We start from the raw sequence: 19,668 nt of genomic DNA on the forward strand, positions 1-19,668 counted from the left end.
ACTAAAGAATGAGGAGTCCTAAGAATGACTTTACTATAGACGAGCTTGAATTCTGTCATCCTGTGACTTGTTTGCACTCTGCAGGAACCATAATTACTGTGAGCCAGGAAAGAAAAAAATAATCCTGCTCATTAGACTCCAGTTTGGCAGTTCATTAATTTATTCAAGACATGAAATAATCCATTCAGTCCATGTGCCTAAAAATCAGATCATTAGCCAGTATTATTAGGGCTCTTTCACACCAGAGTCCTTTTCTGAGCTGTAACGCAAAGGCAGTTCTTTGCGTTAACCAAGGTAAAATGAAAGTTCATAGACTTTCATTTTACCTTTCACACCAGACGCTGCGTTTCGCTACGTTGCGGTTCCGACGCACCCGGGAGCGTCGATCCTTCCGTCGGGTTCAATTAATTACTACCACCGCTGATTGCGTCGCACCGCAGAAACCCGACGACAGAGGGCCCTTTTCCACTAGCGCAATTACATTTGCTGAATCGCAAAAGCGCAAATCACTGGCGATTTTAAAATCGCTAGGGTTTGCTAAATAACAGGAATCGCAGTAGGTTATTTCTACTACCGCAATTTTTTTTTTTTTTTTTTTACACAAACGCGATCACACGGCGGAGCGATTATTGCCGCGATTTTGCTATGCCCTGCAGTGCAAGTGAATGGAAAAAAGATAAGAAGGCCGAGTGAAGGATAAGATAAACAGAAAATCAAATGGCTAATAGATTGCGTGCCGAATCGAACGCGAAAAAGGTAAGTGTATTCCCAGCATTAGTGAGTTTACTCTGGGAACTCTCACATCCCAAAAAACCTCCTTAATTGACTTCCCCCTAAAAGCCTCATAGAGAACAGTTCTCCAATCACAGCACCCTCTACAGCATGAAGCGTAGCGATTGGCTGAATCATGTAGGCGTAGTTTACTACAACCTATTTGTAACCCAGCAGATCGAGAGGGTACTGTCCAGCCAATCACATTAGTGTAATTTCCCTATGAGGTTTCCTGCTGGGTCCCCTAAACTAGACTAGCACGCTTTTTCACTTGCGTTTACGAAATACATGTAAATCGCATACAAATCACGCATTATGCATTTAAATGGGACAAAACGCATTAAAAAAAAGCACATTGGACAAAAACGCGCATGCATTGAAAAACACAAACTCGCTAGGATAAAAATGCATACTTGTTACCATCCTGCAAGCACCATTCCCACAGGTGCCCACTAATGATACAATTTTTGTTGGTCTAATTTTACCATTTCTATGCAATATAAGGAACTACCTAAAATATCCCTTCAAAGTATATTCACTCACTTTACCCTTCTACGTATTTGGTAAGATTGGACAAAAAAAACTGCATCATTAGTGGGCAAAGATTGTTCAGATCAGTTGCTCAATTATGGCCCATACACACATGTAATTTTGATTGGCCAATCACTTATTTTACAATCTCTATGTAGTATGAGGGCCAACAGATTTTCAATACTATGAACAGATTAAGTAGGTAAACTCTCATACTACATGGGGGTGGTAAAATTGGTCAATGAAAATTGGATGCGTGTATCAGGCTTCAGCGCTTGCTGTGTGTAGCTATCATTAGGGTCTGTGCCAGTAGTAGTAAAGGATTTAATGCCTATAGAAGTCACTTCCTAGCACATGGTTTAAACATGAACACTCATTCCAATACTCTCACCTGAACTTCTCCCCCGCTGGAGCAGTGATCTTAGTGAATTTCTCCATCCCTGCTGCTGGTGAATGGGAACATGCGGTGGTCTATGCGATATCCTCTCCTGCTCTGTGCTGCCCAGTCCTTCCTTGTACAGCTCCCATGCACGGCACGGCTGTGTGTAATACCCTCATACTCCTCTATCCAACAAGCAGTCAAACTCGCCGGATCACAAAGTCAAATGTGAAGTTTCTGTACATGACCACTCCCCAGCCCAGCTCATGCTGACTCCTGCAGGAACAGCCCCATTCATGTCATTAAAGGGATCCTAGATTATTTACACGTAATAATAATTTGTTTGCCTTCCGCCTTTGCTGCTTGACACACAAGGAAGAAAGTTGAGAAACATTTGTTTGATTCCTCTGAAAGCAAACTTGTAAATGATATCAGGTTCACTGTATCTCTCTCTAGTTTTTTTAAAGGACAACTGAAGTGAGAAGACTATGGAGGAAGCCATGTTTATTTCTTTTTAAACAATACTAGTTGCCTGGCAGCCCTGCTGGTCTGTTTGGCTGCAGTAGTGTCTGAATAACACCAGAAACAAGCATGCAGCCAATCTGTCAGATCTGACAATAATGTCAGAAACCCTTGATCTGCTGCATGCTTGTTCAGGGGCTATGGCTAATAGTATTAGAGGCAGAGGATCAGCAAGACAGACAGGCAACTGGTATTGTTTAAATGGAAATAAATATGGCAGCCTCCATATCTCTCTCACTTCAGTTGTCCTTTAATAGCATGTTTTTGGGGGTTGAACTTTGTATACATTTGTGAAATCTGAAAAAAGAAAGAAAAAATTATTTTGCTTTGCATCACTGGAATGTTGGGTGCAGTCGCCCGCAGGGACACTGTCTGCATTATGCTTTTAGGCAGGGGTGACACTTGCAAAAACGCATATAATGCTTCCCAATGCACAAGTGCGTTTATCGCAGCAATAAAAAAATACTGGCACTGCTGCTTTTTTTTCGCACATCTCTGGCGATTCCCAATTGCTGACAGTCAGCTGCTCTGTATGAGGGTCGCCTGCGCAGTAGAGCCAAGGTGAAAGATTTGTATCACGCACAGAGATCACAGGGCAGCATGTCTGTGCTGTGTTTACACTAACAGCATGCAGTCAGAGTAGGAGGAGAAGCGAGAGGAGAGTGAGGTGAAGAGATCATCATTGGGGAAAAGCAGCTTGTTGTGCTGTGTGAGGAGTCTGACAGTGAGTGAGGAGGGGGGAGGCAGGAGTGCTGCAGTGTTTCATATGACTTGCACAGCAGAAGGGAGGAGGTGACACTGCTGTCCTGCCTGAGGAGGAATGGAGTGGCTGAGGGTGAGCAGTTTGTTTGCCACAGACTCACAGTGTGAGTCTATTGTGTTGAGCTGCAGCATGTCATGTGAGAACCCTTGTAAGGGTTTTTCGCCTTCCTCTGGATCAACGGATATGTGAGGGAGTAGGCTGATGTTGTACTTTGTTTTCTGGTTGAATCGATGGGCATATGTCTTTTTTCAACCCAAATAACTATGTAACATTAAATGAAGCAGGGTACATTTTCAGGTGCTGTGCAATCATCCCGAATCAGAAGGGCCCATCCTCAAAATTTTGCCTCAGGCAGCAAAAAGTCTAGAACTGGCCCTGAATAGAGCGAACACGATCAGGCTTGCCCGTTTCCACCGGAGCACGACTGGAGAGCCTCTACCGAGCCTGCGCTGGCTATTGGAGGCTTCCAGCACTGGATCACCGGGACAAAGGAGGATGGGGGAAGCCTCATTTGGATCCAGATGCTTCCCCCTCACGAGGTAAGTATTCACAAAAAGGTTTTTTCTTTTTCTTACAGATTTCCTTTAATAAGCCGGGTACACACATACAATTTTGATTGTCCAAAGAGTGTAGCACTTCCATGTAGTATGAAAACTTACCCACACCATCTGTTGATAGTATTCAGTATCTTTTGGCCCTCATACTATGTGGAGGTGGTTAGATTGGTCAATGTTTGGCCAATCAAAACAACACTGGAGGTAATTAGATATCCATACTGTGTGAAATCTGACATATGCCAGCAGCAAGAAATAAGTCCAGTAGAATTCAAAATGTAATAAGCATGTATAAAGCAAATACGCACAATAGGCCAAGTCCTTACAGGATAAACGTAACAAGAGGGTTATGGAGGCTGCCATATTGGTTTCCTTTTAAACAATACTAGTTACCTGGCAGTCCTGCTGATCTATTTGGCTGCAGTAGTGTCTGAATCACACCAGAAAAAAAAGCATGCAGCTAATATTGTCAGATGTGACAATAATCAGAAACATCTGATCTGCTGCATGCTTGTTCAGGGTCTATGGCTAAAAGTATTAGAGGCAGAGGATCAGCAGGATAGCCAGGCAACTGGTATTCAGGGCTGCTCAAATCCAGATCCGGGAGACATCCGGATAGTTGTATCCGGATATCTCCCAATCTTACCTGTCTGACGTCTTCTTCGTCTGTCCCTCGGCGCCTCCCACGATGCGGTCCAAGCGGTGGTCACGTGACTACAAACACTTCCTCCTTCCGGGTTGAAAGAGGGAGGGTTTGTAATCACATGACGCGCGTGGAGCGCATCGTGGGAGGCGCCGAGGGACGGACGAAGAAGACGTCAGACAGGTAAGATTGACTCCCCGCCCACCCTGCACAGGTTTACTGGGAGATATCTGGATAGCAACTATCCGGGTATCTCCTGGATCCGGATTTGAGCAGCCCTACTGGTATTATTTAAAAGGAAATAAAAATGGCAGCCTCCATATCCCTTTCACATCAGTTGTCCTTTAATTCCAGCCAAGCACTAACCAATGCAAACAAACTTCATAGGACAAAGTATCTACTGGCCAAAAGAAGCATAATTGCTGATATTCTTAAAGCTGAAAAATCAAATGACTAATAATACTGGAAAGTCTGCCAAGTTCACACTCGTCACTGCAGTTACCAGCGTTTACATAAAAATGAGGATGTGAAATACAGCGGCAACACAACTGCGAGGGATTTCACAACAAGTCGTGCCATCCCCTTAGTGGTTGTGTGAAGACGGGATCAGTTTATTTAGCAACACAAAAGAGGACACGTCTTTGGTTGACTCACTTGGCACGCTTTCTGAAATGCAGCCAATTATCTGCTAAATTTAAGTGTCAGCACAACATACCCAGCCGATGTTCCCTAATAAAAAAAATGCATACATTTGTTAGTTTTATGACTTCATGCATTTCAACAGAAGCAGAACTATAGGCCAAATATCCCATCCAGTAGTTTAGCCACACCATAGGCACTTCGTGAAACAATTATTTACTGCATGGTTACAGAAAAGGTTAATAGACTGTGTTTCACTTTGCTCCGAAGCTTATTAGTAACAAGCAGCACAGCTTCCCCAGTTGTCTTTTGGGTCCATATGCAATCACCTTTTTTCCTGAGTTTTTCCTAGGCGACATTTTCACACCTTGCTAATAAAATGCCTTCTAAGCCACCAGCAAGCAAGAAAATACTCAAAATAATTTTGCTAGTACTTTTCACCTACTTTTTGGTACTTTTCCAATTATAAAATGCTGAAAAGTCATTTTAAAAAAGAAGTTGGAAAATTATCTCCTGGAAGAAAACTCACTAGAAAAAGTTAATTGCATACGGGCTTTGCTCACTTATTGCAGTAGATAAGGGTGAGCAAACAAATCAGAAAGTTTTTATTTTCAAGATTCGGTGTGACTGTAAGCAGAAAAGAGAACGATTTCTTCAGTGTAGGCCCCGTTCACACTCATAACCGCAAATCGTGGTACAGGTGTCACTTTTTCAGACAAGACTATAATTTGCTCTGGGTTGTAATGGAGGCTTGCGGCTTCATCTGCTAACTCCTGTGTTTTGCCCCACTGGCACTGACCTCTAGTTTGTAAGCTCACAATTTATCATATAAACGTACCAATTTTAGTGATGTTTCAAACCACACATCAAGTATGCATGTATTTCTACTTGTATTGCTGGATGTCCTGATTGTACAGAGTTTTGAACATCTCATGTATCTATGCTCCCACAATTTTTGTGGTACCATGTACAGCACTACAGAAGATGTTGGCGCTATATAAATAATAATAATAATAATACAGGTGTCTGGCATCTGCAGCATCCTAGTCAGGAGTTAGGGCTGGTGCACACCGAGCGGCTTTTTGGGCGTTTTCAGATCCGCTTGCGGCTGCGGATCTGCTTGGTCAATGTATCTCAATGGGGTGGTGCACACCAGAGCGGCAGGCGTTTTGCAGAAACGAAAAATGCCTGGGTGAGGCATTTTTTGGATTTCGGATGCGTTTCTGCCCCAATGTTAAGTATAGGAAAAACGCAAACCGCTCTGAAAAACGCCTGTTCAGAGCGGTTTTGCAGGCGTTTTTGTTACAGAAGCTGTTCAGTAACAGCTTTACTGTAACAATATATGAAATCTACTATACTGAAAACCGCAGCAGCAATCCGCAAAACGCTAGCAAAACGCCTCATAAAAATAAAAAAAAGCGTTTAAAAATCTGCTAGCGTTTTGCGGATCTGCTTGCGGTTTTTGGTGTGCACCAGCCCTTAGACTGGATTTCTGCAAAGGCTACTGAGCTGCTGCCCAAGGGGGAAAAGAGTGCTGCATATGAAAGGTTAGAGATGAAAATGAAAGAACAAGAGACAAATAGAAAGGGAAGGCTGTTGTCCTCTATCAAAAATTCAAATTGTTCAAATAAATGATGCATTACTAAATTTTCTAAGTCATAACTTTCTACTTATCACTGATTTTGTACAACGAACTTCACAAGAATGTTTTTTTTTTTTAATCAAAATCTACCACCCAAACATGTATTACATGACCCTCGTCTCAGTCCAAAGATAAGTAGTGAATCCAATATGGTGGACAGCAACATGGTGGACGGAGTTTACAGGCCACCTGAAAAGTCCCCCACCATCGTTGCTAATTTGTAATAAATCGGAAAATTGTATACTCACCTTTTCGGCAATTTTCCTTTCCTGGCATTACTCCATGGCGGCATTACATATGGGCAGTTTCCCGCCTCCAACTGCCAGATAGGACCCACCCTCTATATAAATTGAACCCCGCCCAAGCACCAGCATTCCTAGTAACGGACGAGCCGCCTAGAAATGGGTGGGAATGTATGCCGCCATGGAGTAATGCCAGGAAAGGAAAATTGCCGAAAAGGTGAGTATACAATTTTCCGATTTCCCTGGCAACTCCATGGCGGCATTACATATGGGCAATAACTAGCCAAAAAATAAACAAGGGAGGGTATGCTGAAGAATAGATTTAATGCAAGAAAAAATTTCATACAAACAAATTAAAGTGATTGGTCAGTAGCCAAGGAGATAACTTTTCTACCAAAGGCAGATGTTGACAGGGTAGCTGGCTCTATTTTATAGTGCCTGATAAATGTGTGGCTTGACGACCAGTTGGCCGCTCTGCATATAGTCTCAATTGACACTCTCCCCATAGATGCCCACGAGGCCGACATGCCTCTGGTCGAGTGAGCTGATACAATCTGAGGAGGTGATAGGTTCTTTGCTTTATACGCCCTTTGGATAGCAGTGACGATCCATCTTGCGATCGTTCTTACTGTGGCATCTTTACCCTTATTGATTCCCCATGGAACCACAAAGAGTCTTTCTCCAGATCTGAAACTCTCAGTAGCCTGTAAATAGGCCTTAATAGTTGATACTGGATCTAAGGGATGCGCCTTCTCAGGATCCAAAGGATCTTTAAATGCGGGCAGCGTCCACTCCTGGTTGTAATGATAATAAGTAGGAACTTTCGGAATGAAGGACTCCACCGGATTGAGTACTACCCGATCTTCGAAGAAAGATATAAAGGGCTCTTTCCAACTTAGCGCCTGAATCTCCGATACTCTCCTACCAGAGGTGACTGCGATGATGAAAGCAGTTTTGAGAGATAAGTTGTATAGAGAACATTTGTGAGACGGAACAAACATGGAAGATGAAAGGTAATCCAAGACCAGCGGGAGATCCCATTGAGGAAACCTCGGTCTTCTAGGAGGACGGATCCTCATTGCTGCTTTAAAGAATTGCTTAATAAGTGAATTTGCTGACCAAGGAAACCCCAAAACTGCCGAGATAGCTGATAACTGTGACTTTAAGGTGTTATAAGCTAACCCTAAATCAAGTCCTCTTTGCAGGAACAGAAGGATATGTGGAACCTCTGGAGATAAAGGATTGAACCCTGAGTCATGTGCCACTGCAGCAAATTTTCTCCAGGTTCTATTATATACCTGCATTGTAGAGGGCTTCCTTGCTGTAAGTAAGGTGTCCACCACCGCTTTCGGACATCCTTGAGTCAGCAATCTTTGCTTCTCAATCTCCAAGCCGTCAATCTCAGCTTGCTCAGGTTGGGATGCAGAAATCCCCTCTGGGAGAGAAGGTCCGGAATGTCCGGGAGAATAAAAGGTTGGTCCACCAGGAGACTTAACATCAACGTGTACCAAGGCCTCCTCGGCCAATCTGGAATGATCGCCAGGACCTCTACTCTTGATATTAGAACTTTCTGTAGGAATCTGAAGATCAGGGGAGTAGGAGGGAACGCATATCCCTTGCGGAAGTTCCAATCCTGGACCAACGCATCTGTCGCCAGAGCTCCCTTCGTCGGAAAGCGAGAATAATAGGTCTGAAGTTTGCTGTTGTATTCTGATGCGAACAAGTCTATTTCTGGAAGACCCCACTTCTGGACTATCATATAAAATACCTTGGGGTTCAAGGACCACTCGTTGTTGGACAGGTATGTTCTTGATAACATGTCCGCCTGGACATTCTCGGTTCCTGGTAAATATATCGCTGTGATATCTTTCAGGTGTTTCTGGGCAAGGGAGAAGATTGGAGCGACTTCTTTCATCAATTTCCCGCTGTGCGTCCCCCCTTGCCTTTTTACATAGGACACTGCCGCTGTATTGTCCAGTCGTACCATCACTGGAGCTCCCTTTATTAGTGGTAGGAACGCCAGTAATGCCTGGTGGGCAGCTCTTAGCTCTATGATGTTGGACACCACTGGTATGTCGAGATTCGACCAAGTACCCTGAACTGCAAGGTCTTTGTATGTTGCGCCCCATCCTAGTAAACTGGCGTCTGAGGTTATCACCTCCCAGTGAGGAGGAGAGATGGTAAAGCCGTTGCTTAGATTGTAGCGGGATTTCCACCATTTTAAACTGAGCCATACTTTCATTGGAATATAAATTGGAAAGTTGAGATCGTGGTGACTCCACTGATTCAGAAAATTCATTTGAAATGTTCGTAGATTCCAATGTGCCCATCTGACAAGTGGAATCGTTGATGACATGGATCCCAAAACTCTCATGCATTGCCTTGCTGTTATTGTCGAATTGGGTTTGATGGAGGTCACTTTCTGTATGATCAGTTCCACTTTCTCCAGTGGAAGAGAGACTGCGTCTTTGTCTGTGGAAAACATGGCGCCTAAAAAGACCAGATTTTGAGAAGGCACCAGATTGCTTTTTTTGAGGTTTAGTAACCACCCGAAGTCCTTCAAGGTCTGGATCACTGTATCGCGATGAATTAATAGCTGCTCCCTTGAGTTTGCCAAGATTAGAACATCGTCTAAATAGTGGAGAATCCTTATGTTCTGTTGCCTGAGAATGGCCACCACCGATAGAAGTACCTTCGTGAAGGTCCTTGGGGAAGTGGACAGCCCGAAGGGCAGACAGCAGAACTGGAGATGGACGCCTCCCACGAGAAAGCGTAAATACTTTTGATAAGAAGGATCGATGGGAACATGAAAATAGGCGTCCCTCAGGTCGAGGGAGGCCATCCAATCTCCAGCTCTGACCGCCCTTATGACTGTCTGCAACGACTCCATTTTGAATTTCGGGATCTTGATGAACCTGTTCAAGACTTTTAGATCCAGTACTGGTCTCCACTCCCCTGTCTTTTTCTTCACTAAGAAAATTGGGGAATAGAAACCTGAAAACTTTTCCTTTTCTGGAACTGCAACCGCCGCTCCTTGTGCTGTGAGAGAATCGACATAGTCGAAAAGAATTTTTCTCTTGTCTAGGTTGCCTGGAACAGTCGTTTCTACTATACGAGGTAGGATTGGCTTTTTGAGGAATGCCCACTTGTGTCCTACTGATACCACTTGAATGACCCAAGGGTCTGACACCTTTTCCGCCCAAATAGGAATATGGCGAGCGAGTCTTGCCCCCACTATTTCTACTTGGGCGGGTTTCATATCAGAAAGACTTCCCAGTATTGAGGGAGGTAGAGGTAGATGCCTTGTTTTTGGAAGATCTAAAGAAAGTTGGCTGAGTAGATTTCCAAGAGCTATCAAATTTTCTGTTAGGTCTGTAGGATCTGTTATCCTTGAATCGTTGCTGGAAAGATTGCCTCTGTTGATTCCACCTTTTTGTTCTGAATTTTCTGTCCTGAGGTAGTAGTCCCGACCTACCTCCCGTAACACGGGCTATTGCAGAGTCCATCTTGGGACCGAATACATTTTTCCCGTCATAAGGAATCTTCGTCCAAGTAGATTTGGAAGAGGGGTCCGCAACCCAAGGCCTAAGCCATAGAGCACGTTTCGCCATAATCGAGAAAAGCATCGATTTGGTCGAACCTTTAATGACATCTAGAGCTACTTCCCCTACAAAATCTGATGCAAACTTCAAGTCATTGACCCATGCTTTTAAGGTTTCCTTATCTTCTCCCTTCTCAATAGAATCCATCAGGCAACTAGTCCATGACTTCATGGCCTTTGATACTGACGTTAGTGCCACTGCCGGTCTTGCTGCTTCTCCTGCCGATAAGTATGATCTCTTTATGTCTTGATCCATCTGCCTCTCCAAAGGATCTTTGAACGAAGTGGCATCTTCCATCGGAAGCGTAGAGTTCTTAGCTAATCTAGCCACCGAAGCGTCCACTATTGGAAAGGTATCTACTAAGGCTTCTCCCACTGCCGGAAGAGGATATAGTTTCCTCAGTCTATTCTTGGCCGATGGCTTTTTAATAGTTTTGCTCCATTCATCAGAGAACATGTCTTTAACTTCGTCCATCAAAGGGAACGTCTCATGGCACTTATCCAGCTGTCTGAAATATTTCTTTTTGTTTTTATTTTCAGAATCCGAATCCTCCCAAGCAATAGACTCCTTTACTTGGGCAATAAATGCAGGAATCGATGCAAAATCTATCACTGAATCCCAATCTTCGGACGAATCTGACTCTGAACCTGACTTATCATTTGCATTATGATGTTTAGCTGATGAAGGAAGAGTTGGCGTTGGACTAACATCTTTATGGAGGTCTTGAAGTGTGTCCCTCACTGTTTGTTTTATTATTTCAGTCAGGTCACGATTCTCTCCCGCTATTCCACCAAAACATAGCCGACAGACCAACTTGTCTGGTAATCGGGTGCCTCCGCACAGCCAACACTGATCCTCTGTGGGTCTGTCAGTTTTTTTAGTACACTTCCTTGGCGGTGATTCGTTCCGATCTGAGCTTGAGGAACTTGAGGCAATTCTTTTGGAATAGGCTCTCCTTTTCTCTGTGACTGCAGGGGAATTGCTCCGCTGTTTTGACGACTTGTCTCCTGATCCCGCCTTCTTAGATTGCGAATGGCCAGACGTAGAGGCCGCCAGTCTTGAATGCGAGCGGAGATCCCCTTCTTTTGTATGCCTGAAAAGAAAAAACTAACGTCAGAGCTCTCTCCAGAGCGAGACAGGGCCCCTTTAACGCTTACTTACCCCCCTTACCTTTTGCTCTTAGAGCGGTCTTTTTCAGAAGATTTCCCCATCTTGCACACTCCACTAGAGCTGAAAGGAAAGTGAATACTAATCTCAGCATCATAGTGCATGCGATAATATGTCTGCATAACGCAGGAGATTACCTCCTTATCCCAGAATGAACAAACAAAACACACCTTATTGGGTAGCAGGATAGCGTTCCCCCAGCTCTGCAAGGTCGCAGCCTCTAGCCCTGGCCGTATCCACCGTTATGTGGACGCCGGAAGAGAAAGTATTGCTTCCTTTATGGCCGGCCCTGATTTGCCCACAACAAAGATGGCCGCCTCCGCACTTCCTGTCCCCGCACTAAGCCATTCCTAATATGGCTGCAAACAGGAAGTGACAAGGACCGGTCCACTACTATACCCAGCGCTGCATAGTGGCAGCGCAACGGGCAAATATGAGAAGAGGGGAGCGCCGGGCAGCCAGAATACCGATTAGGTACTGAAGGCAGAAAATGAACTTATTAGGGGAGCGCTGAGGAGCCGAAAATACCATTTAGGTATTGAGAAGGCGACACGCTGGAGACCAAAACCAGCATAAACATCTGACCCTATTGGCTCATTTAGAGACCTAGGCATCAGGACAACAGGCAGAAGGGGCCCACACTGCCTGGAACCGCAAACAACGCGGAGGTAAGGGACTCATTATGTAACATACATTTATAATATATGGAAAACTTTTAAATGAGAATCTCTCATATAATATAAAAAAAAAAAAAAAAAATAGGAAGAAAAAACCTGGTCCATATGATCTGGCGGCGAGGACGGAAAAAGGAATGCTGGTGCTTGGGCGGGGTTCAATTTATATAGAGGGTGGGTCCTATCTGGCAGTTGGAGGCGGGAAACTGCCCATATGTAATGCCGCCATGGAGTTGCCAGGGAAATATGAAATTCAACATGCGTGTTGGTGGGCGTAGGCCATAGCAGAGAAAGAGAGAGTGTTTTATGGCTGTAATTACTTATCAGTGAGGGCTACACTATAGTCCGACCCGGTCCGACCCGGACAGAAACCTGTCACTTGCATACCTGATGTTTAACTCTTTCAGGCAGAGAAAAAAAGGAACACAGCCTAGTTATTTGTGTGCTTGGCACTGTACATACACATGTCTATCTCCTCATGTCACATGTCACCTCGGTTGTCCTTTAACAACCTTATGCCGCTGCCTCTCGGCGATGCGCTTCACACTGCTCTCCATCTTCCCAACACTTCCGCAATCTGGATTAAAAATCAGGTTCAAATAATGTGCATTTGAAAATGTTTGCACTATGTTATGTTTTTTACACTGCTGCTGTTTAGCCCCCTTTCACTATCCTGCAGAAGTTCCTGCTGTTGATGGCTAGTGATGGTCATGTCTAGGAGAACTCATGGAGATGCATGTGTTTGGTCAGGTGATGGATATGCAAGTCTCTGATTTGCTAGTCATAATCACATGCTAAAGCAGAATGTGATCACAGCGAATCAGAGCTTTGCAAATCTGTCAGCTGATCACATGCTTCTCCATGATTTCTCCTAGACATGACCATCCATCACTATTGATGGGCCTGATGTCAACTATCGGATTTGTCATCACCACTATGTTCTCAGCAAGTGAGAACGTTACATCGAACCATCACCCTGGGGTTTATGCCCATAGATTGCATCAACTTGTTCATTGTAACATGCGGCGGGGCATGTCAGCCATCTCCGCATCTCAGTCGGCGGCGATCCCCGCCTCGCTCTCTCAGACAGGTCCTTCGGCCGCACATAGGGCACGGGCTACGCGTGCGCGCGCCCGGCGGCAGGACCTTTATGCAACTAGACGGAGAGTCAGCTGACTCGCCGGTCAGCTGACTCCAGCTAGCTGCCGGATTGGCTGGACGGCTGGGTGGCGCTGCAGAAGCGCTCCCAGCATAAAAGGAGCTGTCTGTCAGTTGCTCCTCGACTGCTGTCGTGAATACCTCGTGTGCTAGCGCTCAGACCTTAGACTAGATCCCTGGTGTTGATGCTAAGGATTTCACACCAAGATTAGGACATTGCTGATATTGTATTTGATTTCCTGTGTATGATTCTTGGCTGACTCTGACTCTGATCCTGCTTTCTGACTCTGTACTTCTGCCTATCTACCTCTCTGTTGCTGAACCTTTTGCCTGATTACCGACTACTTACGGTACATAGTTACATAGTTACATAGTTATTTTGGTTGAAAAAAGATATACGTCCATCGAGTTCAACCAGTACAAAGTACAACTCCAGCCCGTCCCCCACATACCCCTGTTGATCCAGAGGAAGGCAAAAAAAACCCCACAAGGCATGGTCCAATTAGCCCCAAAAGGGAAAAATTCCTTCCTGACTCCAGATGGCAATCAGATAAAATCCCTGGATCAACATCATTAGGCATAACCTAGTAATTGTAGCCATGGATGTCTTTCAACGCAAGGAAAGCATCTAAGCCCCCTTTAAATGCAGGTATAGAGTTTGCCATAACGACTTCCTGTGGCAATGCATTCCACATCTTAATCACTCTTACTGTAAAAGAACCCTTTCCTAAATAAATGGCTAAAACGTTTTTCTGTCTACTCTCTTGCCTTATGATTTTGTACCGATACTTACCTCTCTGTTGCTGAACCTTCTGCCTGATTACCGACTACTCTCTTGCCTTACGATTTTGTACCGATACTTAACTCTCTGTTGCCAACTCGTTTACTCTGACTCCTCTACTCTCACCAGAGGGCCCTTGTCTCTGGTGAGGGGCTCTGTACTGTTAGGGCCCTCCAGCTCCTCTGGAGAGGTACAGCCAAGCCTATCAGTACTACTGTTGCACCAAACACCACATTATTGTATTCCTCTGCTATACTAATATTATTGGTGATTCTGCAGGTCACCACATAATCTGGTATAGAGTCTGCATTATTGGTGATTCTGCAGATCACCATATAATCAGACATTTGAGTCGCTACACAATACCTTTACATCCATGTTGGTATTATTAGCCACCCTAGATATTGTTCTTCCTGATCAGGACAGAAAATAAAATGTAGCTGGCCACTGTAGGAAACATCATTCATTTCAGTTCCTCTGTCTCATCGGCTGAATATCAACATCTACTGGAGAAGGCCATGAGCAATGCACTATCAGTAACCCATCCCAACTAATTTTTAATAGGAAGTCACGTTCCATGGGAGGTTGTAATTCTTGTTAAACTATGCGTCAACTGTGTATATTAAAAGCTTAAAAAAACAACAACCTGACTTTCACTTCTGTAAGCTCCTCCCTTCACCTTGCATTATGAGAAGGTGTTGGAGCTGCACTAGCTAGTGGGGTGAGTAAGGAGAACTATTCTCCGGCCCAGTAATGAGCCAACTTGTGGCACTGGGGGCTGCTGTACACATGCTAAATTCTCGGCAGAGTCAGTCATTTGCTACTGCCTCAGTCAAGTAACAGCACAGGTACCGTACAGGGCTTCAGTCATTTCTGGTCTGCCGAAGAAGTCATTACTGATTGGTCTGCCAAAGAGTATTCTTCCCAGGTTTGTGTGGGAGCGCTCTGGCTTCCTTCCAAACAGAGACAGTTTAACCTCTTCAGGACCACAGACTTACACCCCCCTTGTGACCAGGCCATTTTTCACAATACAGGGCTGTGCAGCTTTGTCAGGTTGCTACACAGCCCTACAACTTAGCACACAACTGAATCTTGCCTCCTTTTACTGTCCTAAATAGGACACTCTGCTGGAGGTCTCTGATCGCTGCTCTTTGTTTTTTGTTTTTTTTATTGAAAAAAGGGAGGCTTTTCCCTCCTCCCTCCCTCTCCCTCCCCCCCCCCCCTGTGTCGTCCTGAATCGCCATAGGATGGCAATCGGCTTTCTTTCCCGCCTCTCATAGGCATCAGCCTATGAGAGGACACACATTACGAGCCACTCTGAGGGACAGCCGAGTGTCCCTCGTACAGTGCTGCAGGAGATCACAGCGCTGTACAAATGTAAACAGAGGGGATTTCTTTCCTCTTTTGGCTCTGAACAGTCTGCTAGAGAAGCGGAGCTTGCGTTGCCGCGTTCCCTGCTAAACTGCAACTCCAGGACTTGACGCCAATCGGCGTTAGGCGGTCCTGGGGCCGCCGCCGCGGTCACGCCCATCGGTGTGACGCAGTCGTTAGGTACTTAAGTTGCACAGAGCCCTGAGGCAAAGCTAATCTGGGGGCCCCCTACCCCACAAGCAAAGTCAGTCCTCCGAGCCAGCTGCCACCCGCCTTCCCTGGGTGGTCTCCCCCCAACAGGAATAATTTGGAGAGTGGGTAACGAGGCAATATATACAACTTATAGAGCTTTTCATATAAACTGCTGTTCCTGTGAGCCATCTCCGGCCCATAGACTTGCATTGGGCACTTCCGATTGGTGGGAGGGGCCCACGTGACCAGAATGCAGCAGAGAGCATAGGAGACAGCCCATAGACTGGAGGATCACATGTGACTGCCTTTCACACAGTGTTCAGTGCACCGCAGGGTACACTGGGAAATATAGTTTGAAAAGATGCTACACAGCGCCGATAGGATAGTGCATTTTGGTTAGTGTAATGCAGCTAGCCACACATTGTATGGGGGGCTCCAGGAACTCGCGAGCAGTGGGGGGAAGGTCACCGAGTTCAGTGGTGTGGGGGCCCCACAGTGGTCAGGGGCCCTGGGGCAATTCCCCTTTTTGCCTTAATGACAGCGCCGGCCCTGCTTCTAAACACCCATTGACAAGTTATCTCTCTGCCTTCGTTCTCCTACCTCAAACTGCCCGGTTTAATTTGGTAGAACCATTAGATAATGATCCCCTTTGAGGGAAAGTGTATTTTGTTCAATATTCTTTATGAAGTACTGTAGAAATGTGACCGTAATACAAATATGTGTAAAACACATAAATGGATGAGACAAATGAATGCCTGTTTCTGGGCTTTTAAATGCAAAATACTTTAATGGAAAAATGCATCAATATACATTTGGATATTGTTTTACAAATGCATGAAAATGTATGTAAAAACCACGCCATCTACGCATGCATTTTAAATGCGAATGAGCCTGTTCCCACCTGTGCGATGGCAGTAATGTGAGTAATGCGTTTCTGATTACAGTGCTGATTGAAGGCTAGCAGATTGCTAGGAGTTTAATATGGATCATCACTGCATACTGTTTACTCCTATAGGGTCTCTATATGTATGTAACTCATGGTGTTAAAAATAGCACAAAAATGTATTTCCACCGCATAACAAAACAGCACAGTGATGTAAACAACCTACAAAGAAAGCAAGTCTATGAGAACTGTCCCTAAATTTTCCTGTTGTCATTAAATGAAAAAAGTACTTATAAAAGTACACTTAGGGCTCATTTCCACGGGGAGTTGACCTGTGTGCTCAGCAAGCAGTTACCAGGCAGCAGTGAGCAGTTACCAGGCAGCAGTGAGCAGTTACCAGGCAGCAGTGAGCAGTTACCAGGCAGCAGTGAGCAGTTACCAGGCAGCAGTGAGCAGTTACCAGGCAGCAGCAAACAGTTACCAGGCAGCAGTGAGCAGTTACCAGGCAGCAGCAAACAGTTACCAGGAAGCAGTGAGCAGTTACCAGGCAGCAGCAAACAGTTACCAGGCAGCAGTGAGCAGTTACCAGGCAGCAGTGAACAGTTACCAGGCAGCAGTGAGCAGTTATCAGGCAGCAGCAAGCAGTTATCAGGCAGCAGTGAGCAGTTACCAGGCAGCAGTGAGCAGTTACCAGGCAGCAGTGAGCAGTTACCAGGCAGCAGTGAGCAGTTACCAGGCAGCATCGAGCAGTTACCAGGCAGCAGCAAGCAGATACCAGGCAGCAGCAAGCAGATACCAGGCAGCAGCAAGCAGATACCAGGCAGCAGTGAGCAGTTACCAGGAAGCAGCGAGCAGTTGTGAGAGTTTGAACGGCTATCAACTGCTTGCAGAAGAGGGGCCTAATGCTAGGTACACACTATGAGATTTTCTGGCAGATTTACCGTCAGATCAATTATTTCCAACATGCCCAATCTGATTTCCAATCGATTTCCCAGTATTTTCTGATCAATTTTTGACTCTTTTCTGTTCACTTCGATCGGAAATCGATCAGAAAATGGTCGGATTGGAAATCAGATCGGACATGTGTGAAATAATTGATCTGACAGAAAATCTCATAGTGTGTACCTAGCATTAGGCTAAACTATAGCTTGCTAAGGGCTCTTTCACATCTGTGCTGATTTCCTGCGTTTTGAAGCAAAGTCAGTACTTTGCGTTAACTCAGGTAAAATGAAAGTCCATAGGTTTTCATTCTACCTTTCACATCCAGCACTGCGTTTGGTACGACTCAGCCGGGAGCTTTTAGTCGTCCGGCGCCGGCGTTTTCCAATCAGGTGAATTAGAACTACCGCCACTAATTAGCGTCACACCGCAACATCCCGACGTCCACGCCGCAGATCATACCGCTTGCAGGAAATCGGCTCCTGCAAGGGTTATGTAATGTGAAAGAACCCTAAGGGCCCTTTTCCACAGGCGGCTGAACTGTGCGCTGAGGGAGCCGTTACCAAGGAGCAGCGTGCAGTTGCCAGGCAGCAGTAAGCAGTTGAAAGTCTTTTCACGGCCCATCAACTGCTCGTGGAAAAGGGCCCTAAAGAGAATAATATTTTATATTCCACACCACTCCTACCTCCCACTGGTAGATGGCGCTGTGCAGAAACTAGCAGATTTGATTATGTAATTTGTGCAGTGGCTATTACCGGTGCCCAAATTACCTATTTTGTTTTCTAATTTGAGCCCTGGCATTTGCCGGCGTCCAAATTAGTCACTGAGCGCCGCTATAGCCGAAATTCTTTTCCTATGGGGATGCCCAAAAGATCGGCTCATTGCTCAATTTGATACTTAGCTGAAATCGGCCAATCACCCTTGACGAAAGATATTGATCAACGGCTGGTCGAGAGCAGCAGCAGATTGACGGCCAATAGCGTTGCACTGGATTGAACAGTGCAACGCTGCGGTTCTATAGATTTTTGATAGATTTCATGCTAAAATCTATTATAAATGTGTCCCTAGCTTGTGGCACAGATCAGATAGATCGCTGTAAGATTTGATCTGACACAGATTTATCTGATGATCGAATCTGATGGCCATCTATACATGTCTGGCAACCTTTAGGTGTGGTTTTTTTGGGGTAAGCAGATAGAAGTTTGGAAGAAAGAAAAATTCTGAACATGACCTTTAAATTGATCCTGAACAGACCTAAAAAATGCCATACTGAATTTACCTGGGGCTTCCTCCAGCCTCCATATCCCGCGAGGTCCCTCTGCGTTCTCTGGGTCTCCTCCATTTTCCCGCTGGTGGCTCTGTTAGCTGTGCAACCAGGATTCATGCGCAACTATGCATGGCCCATCTGCACGCCTGTCTCGATCACGCAACTGTCGATGTGAGCGTTCTCAATAGAATGAACCTCACATAAGCAGAACCCTTATGGTGATGGCCACATGACTGAGTACAGAGGGGACCCAGAGAACCCAGAGGGACCTCGTGGACAACTGGGGCTGGAGTATTCCCCACCCCCAAGTAAGTTTAGTATTGCATTTTTTGGGTCACTTTAAAGCATAACTGTTGGGGATTAAATAAAAAATCAATTCTCTATTTTTATCTGGTAAACAAGTAATAGGGATGCTAACCAGGCACTCCAAAAGTTAAAAATAACTTCGATTTTTCTTCTCCATAAAACATCTTTCCCCAGTTTCCCTGGCTCTTATTTGGTACATCTGCCGCACAAAAGGAAGTTGCAGGGCATGCTGGGTTGTCTTGTTTTGCTGCTCTACTTCCCCTCAGTCTTAACTAATGGAGCCTGATTGGCTGAAGCCTCTTTCCCTCCTGTTTTCCCCTCCCACACCTCTGTTCCTCTCTGATTGGCCGATATTTCTCATGCTTCTCAAGCTACAGAGTCACACAATGACAATGCACTTTCTATTGTAGAGCTAGGTGGGAGTGTCTGAAGACTGTCTGTGTTTGCATTTCCGCCTTCCTCCCATAGTAAGGGAGGAAATGACATCAGTATTGGCTTCAGTCAGAGAGAATTAAGATGGCAAATGCCTGAAACAGAATTCTCTTTATTTACTATATAAAATAAAAAATCAGTGAAATCAAAACGTGGACAGTGCAATACATACTGTATGTTATGTACATAGAGCAAGTATTTATCTATTTA

General features: G+C 45.1%; 1 protein-coding gene across 7 annotated transcripts in view; it reads right to left on the reverse strand.

Annotated features, from left to right (window-relative positions):
- BLNK (B cell linker) overlaps nucleotides 1-19,668 on the reverse strand; it is a 319,789-nt gene that overhangs the window by 138,264 nt on the left and 161,857 nt on the right. The window contains exon 1 of one of the 7 annotated variants that reach the window (XM_068258682.1): nucleotides 1,694-1,926. The exons of 5 other annotated variants lie outside the window; for them this stretch is intronic. In XM_068258682.1, the coding sequence (XP_068114783.1) occupies nucleotides 1,694-1,740 (47 nt within the window). In that variant the 5' untranslated portion in view covers nucleotides 1,741-1,926. Of the gene's footprint in view, nucleotides 1-1,693; nucleotides 1,927-19,668 lie in introns of those variants that run through there. One more of the 7 variants, XM_068258684.1, reaches the window with a different exon arrangement.

This window comes from Hyperolius riggenbachi, chromosome 10 (assembly GCF_040937935.1).
Source record: "Hyperolius riggenbachi isolate aHypRig1 chromosome 10, aHypRig1.pri, whole genome shotgun sequence".
NCBI classification, from domain to species: domain Eukaryota; kingdom Metazoa; phylum Chordata; class Amphibia; order Anura; family Hyperoliidae; genus Hyperolius; species Hyperolius riggenbachi.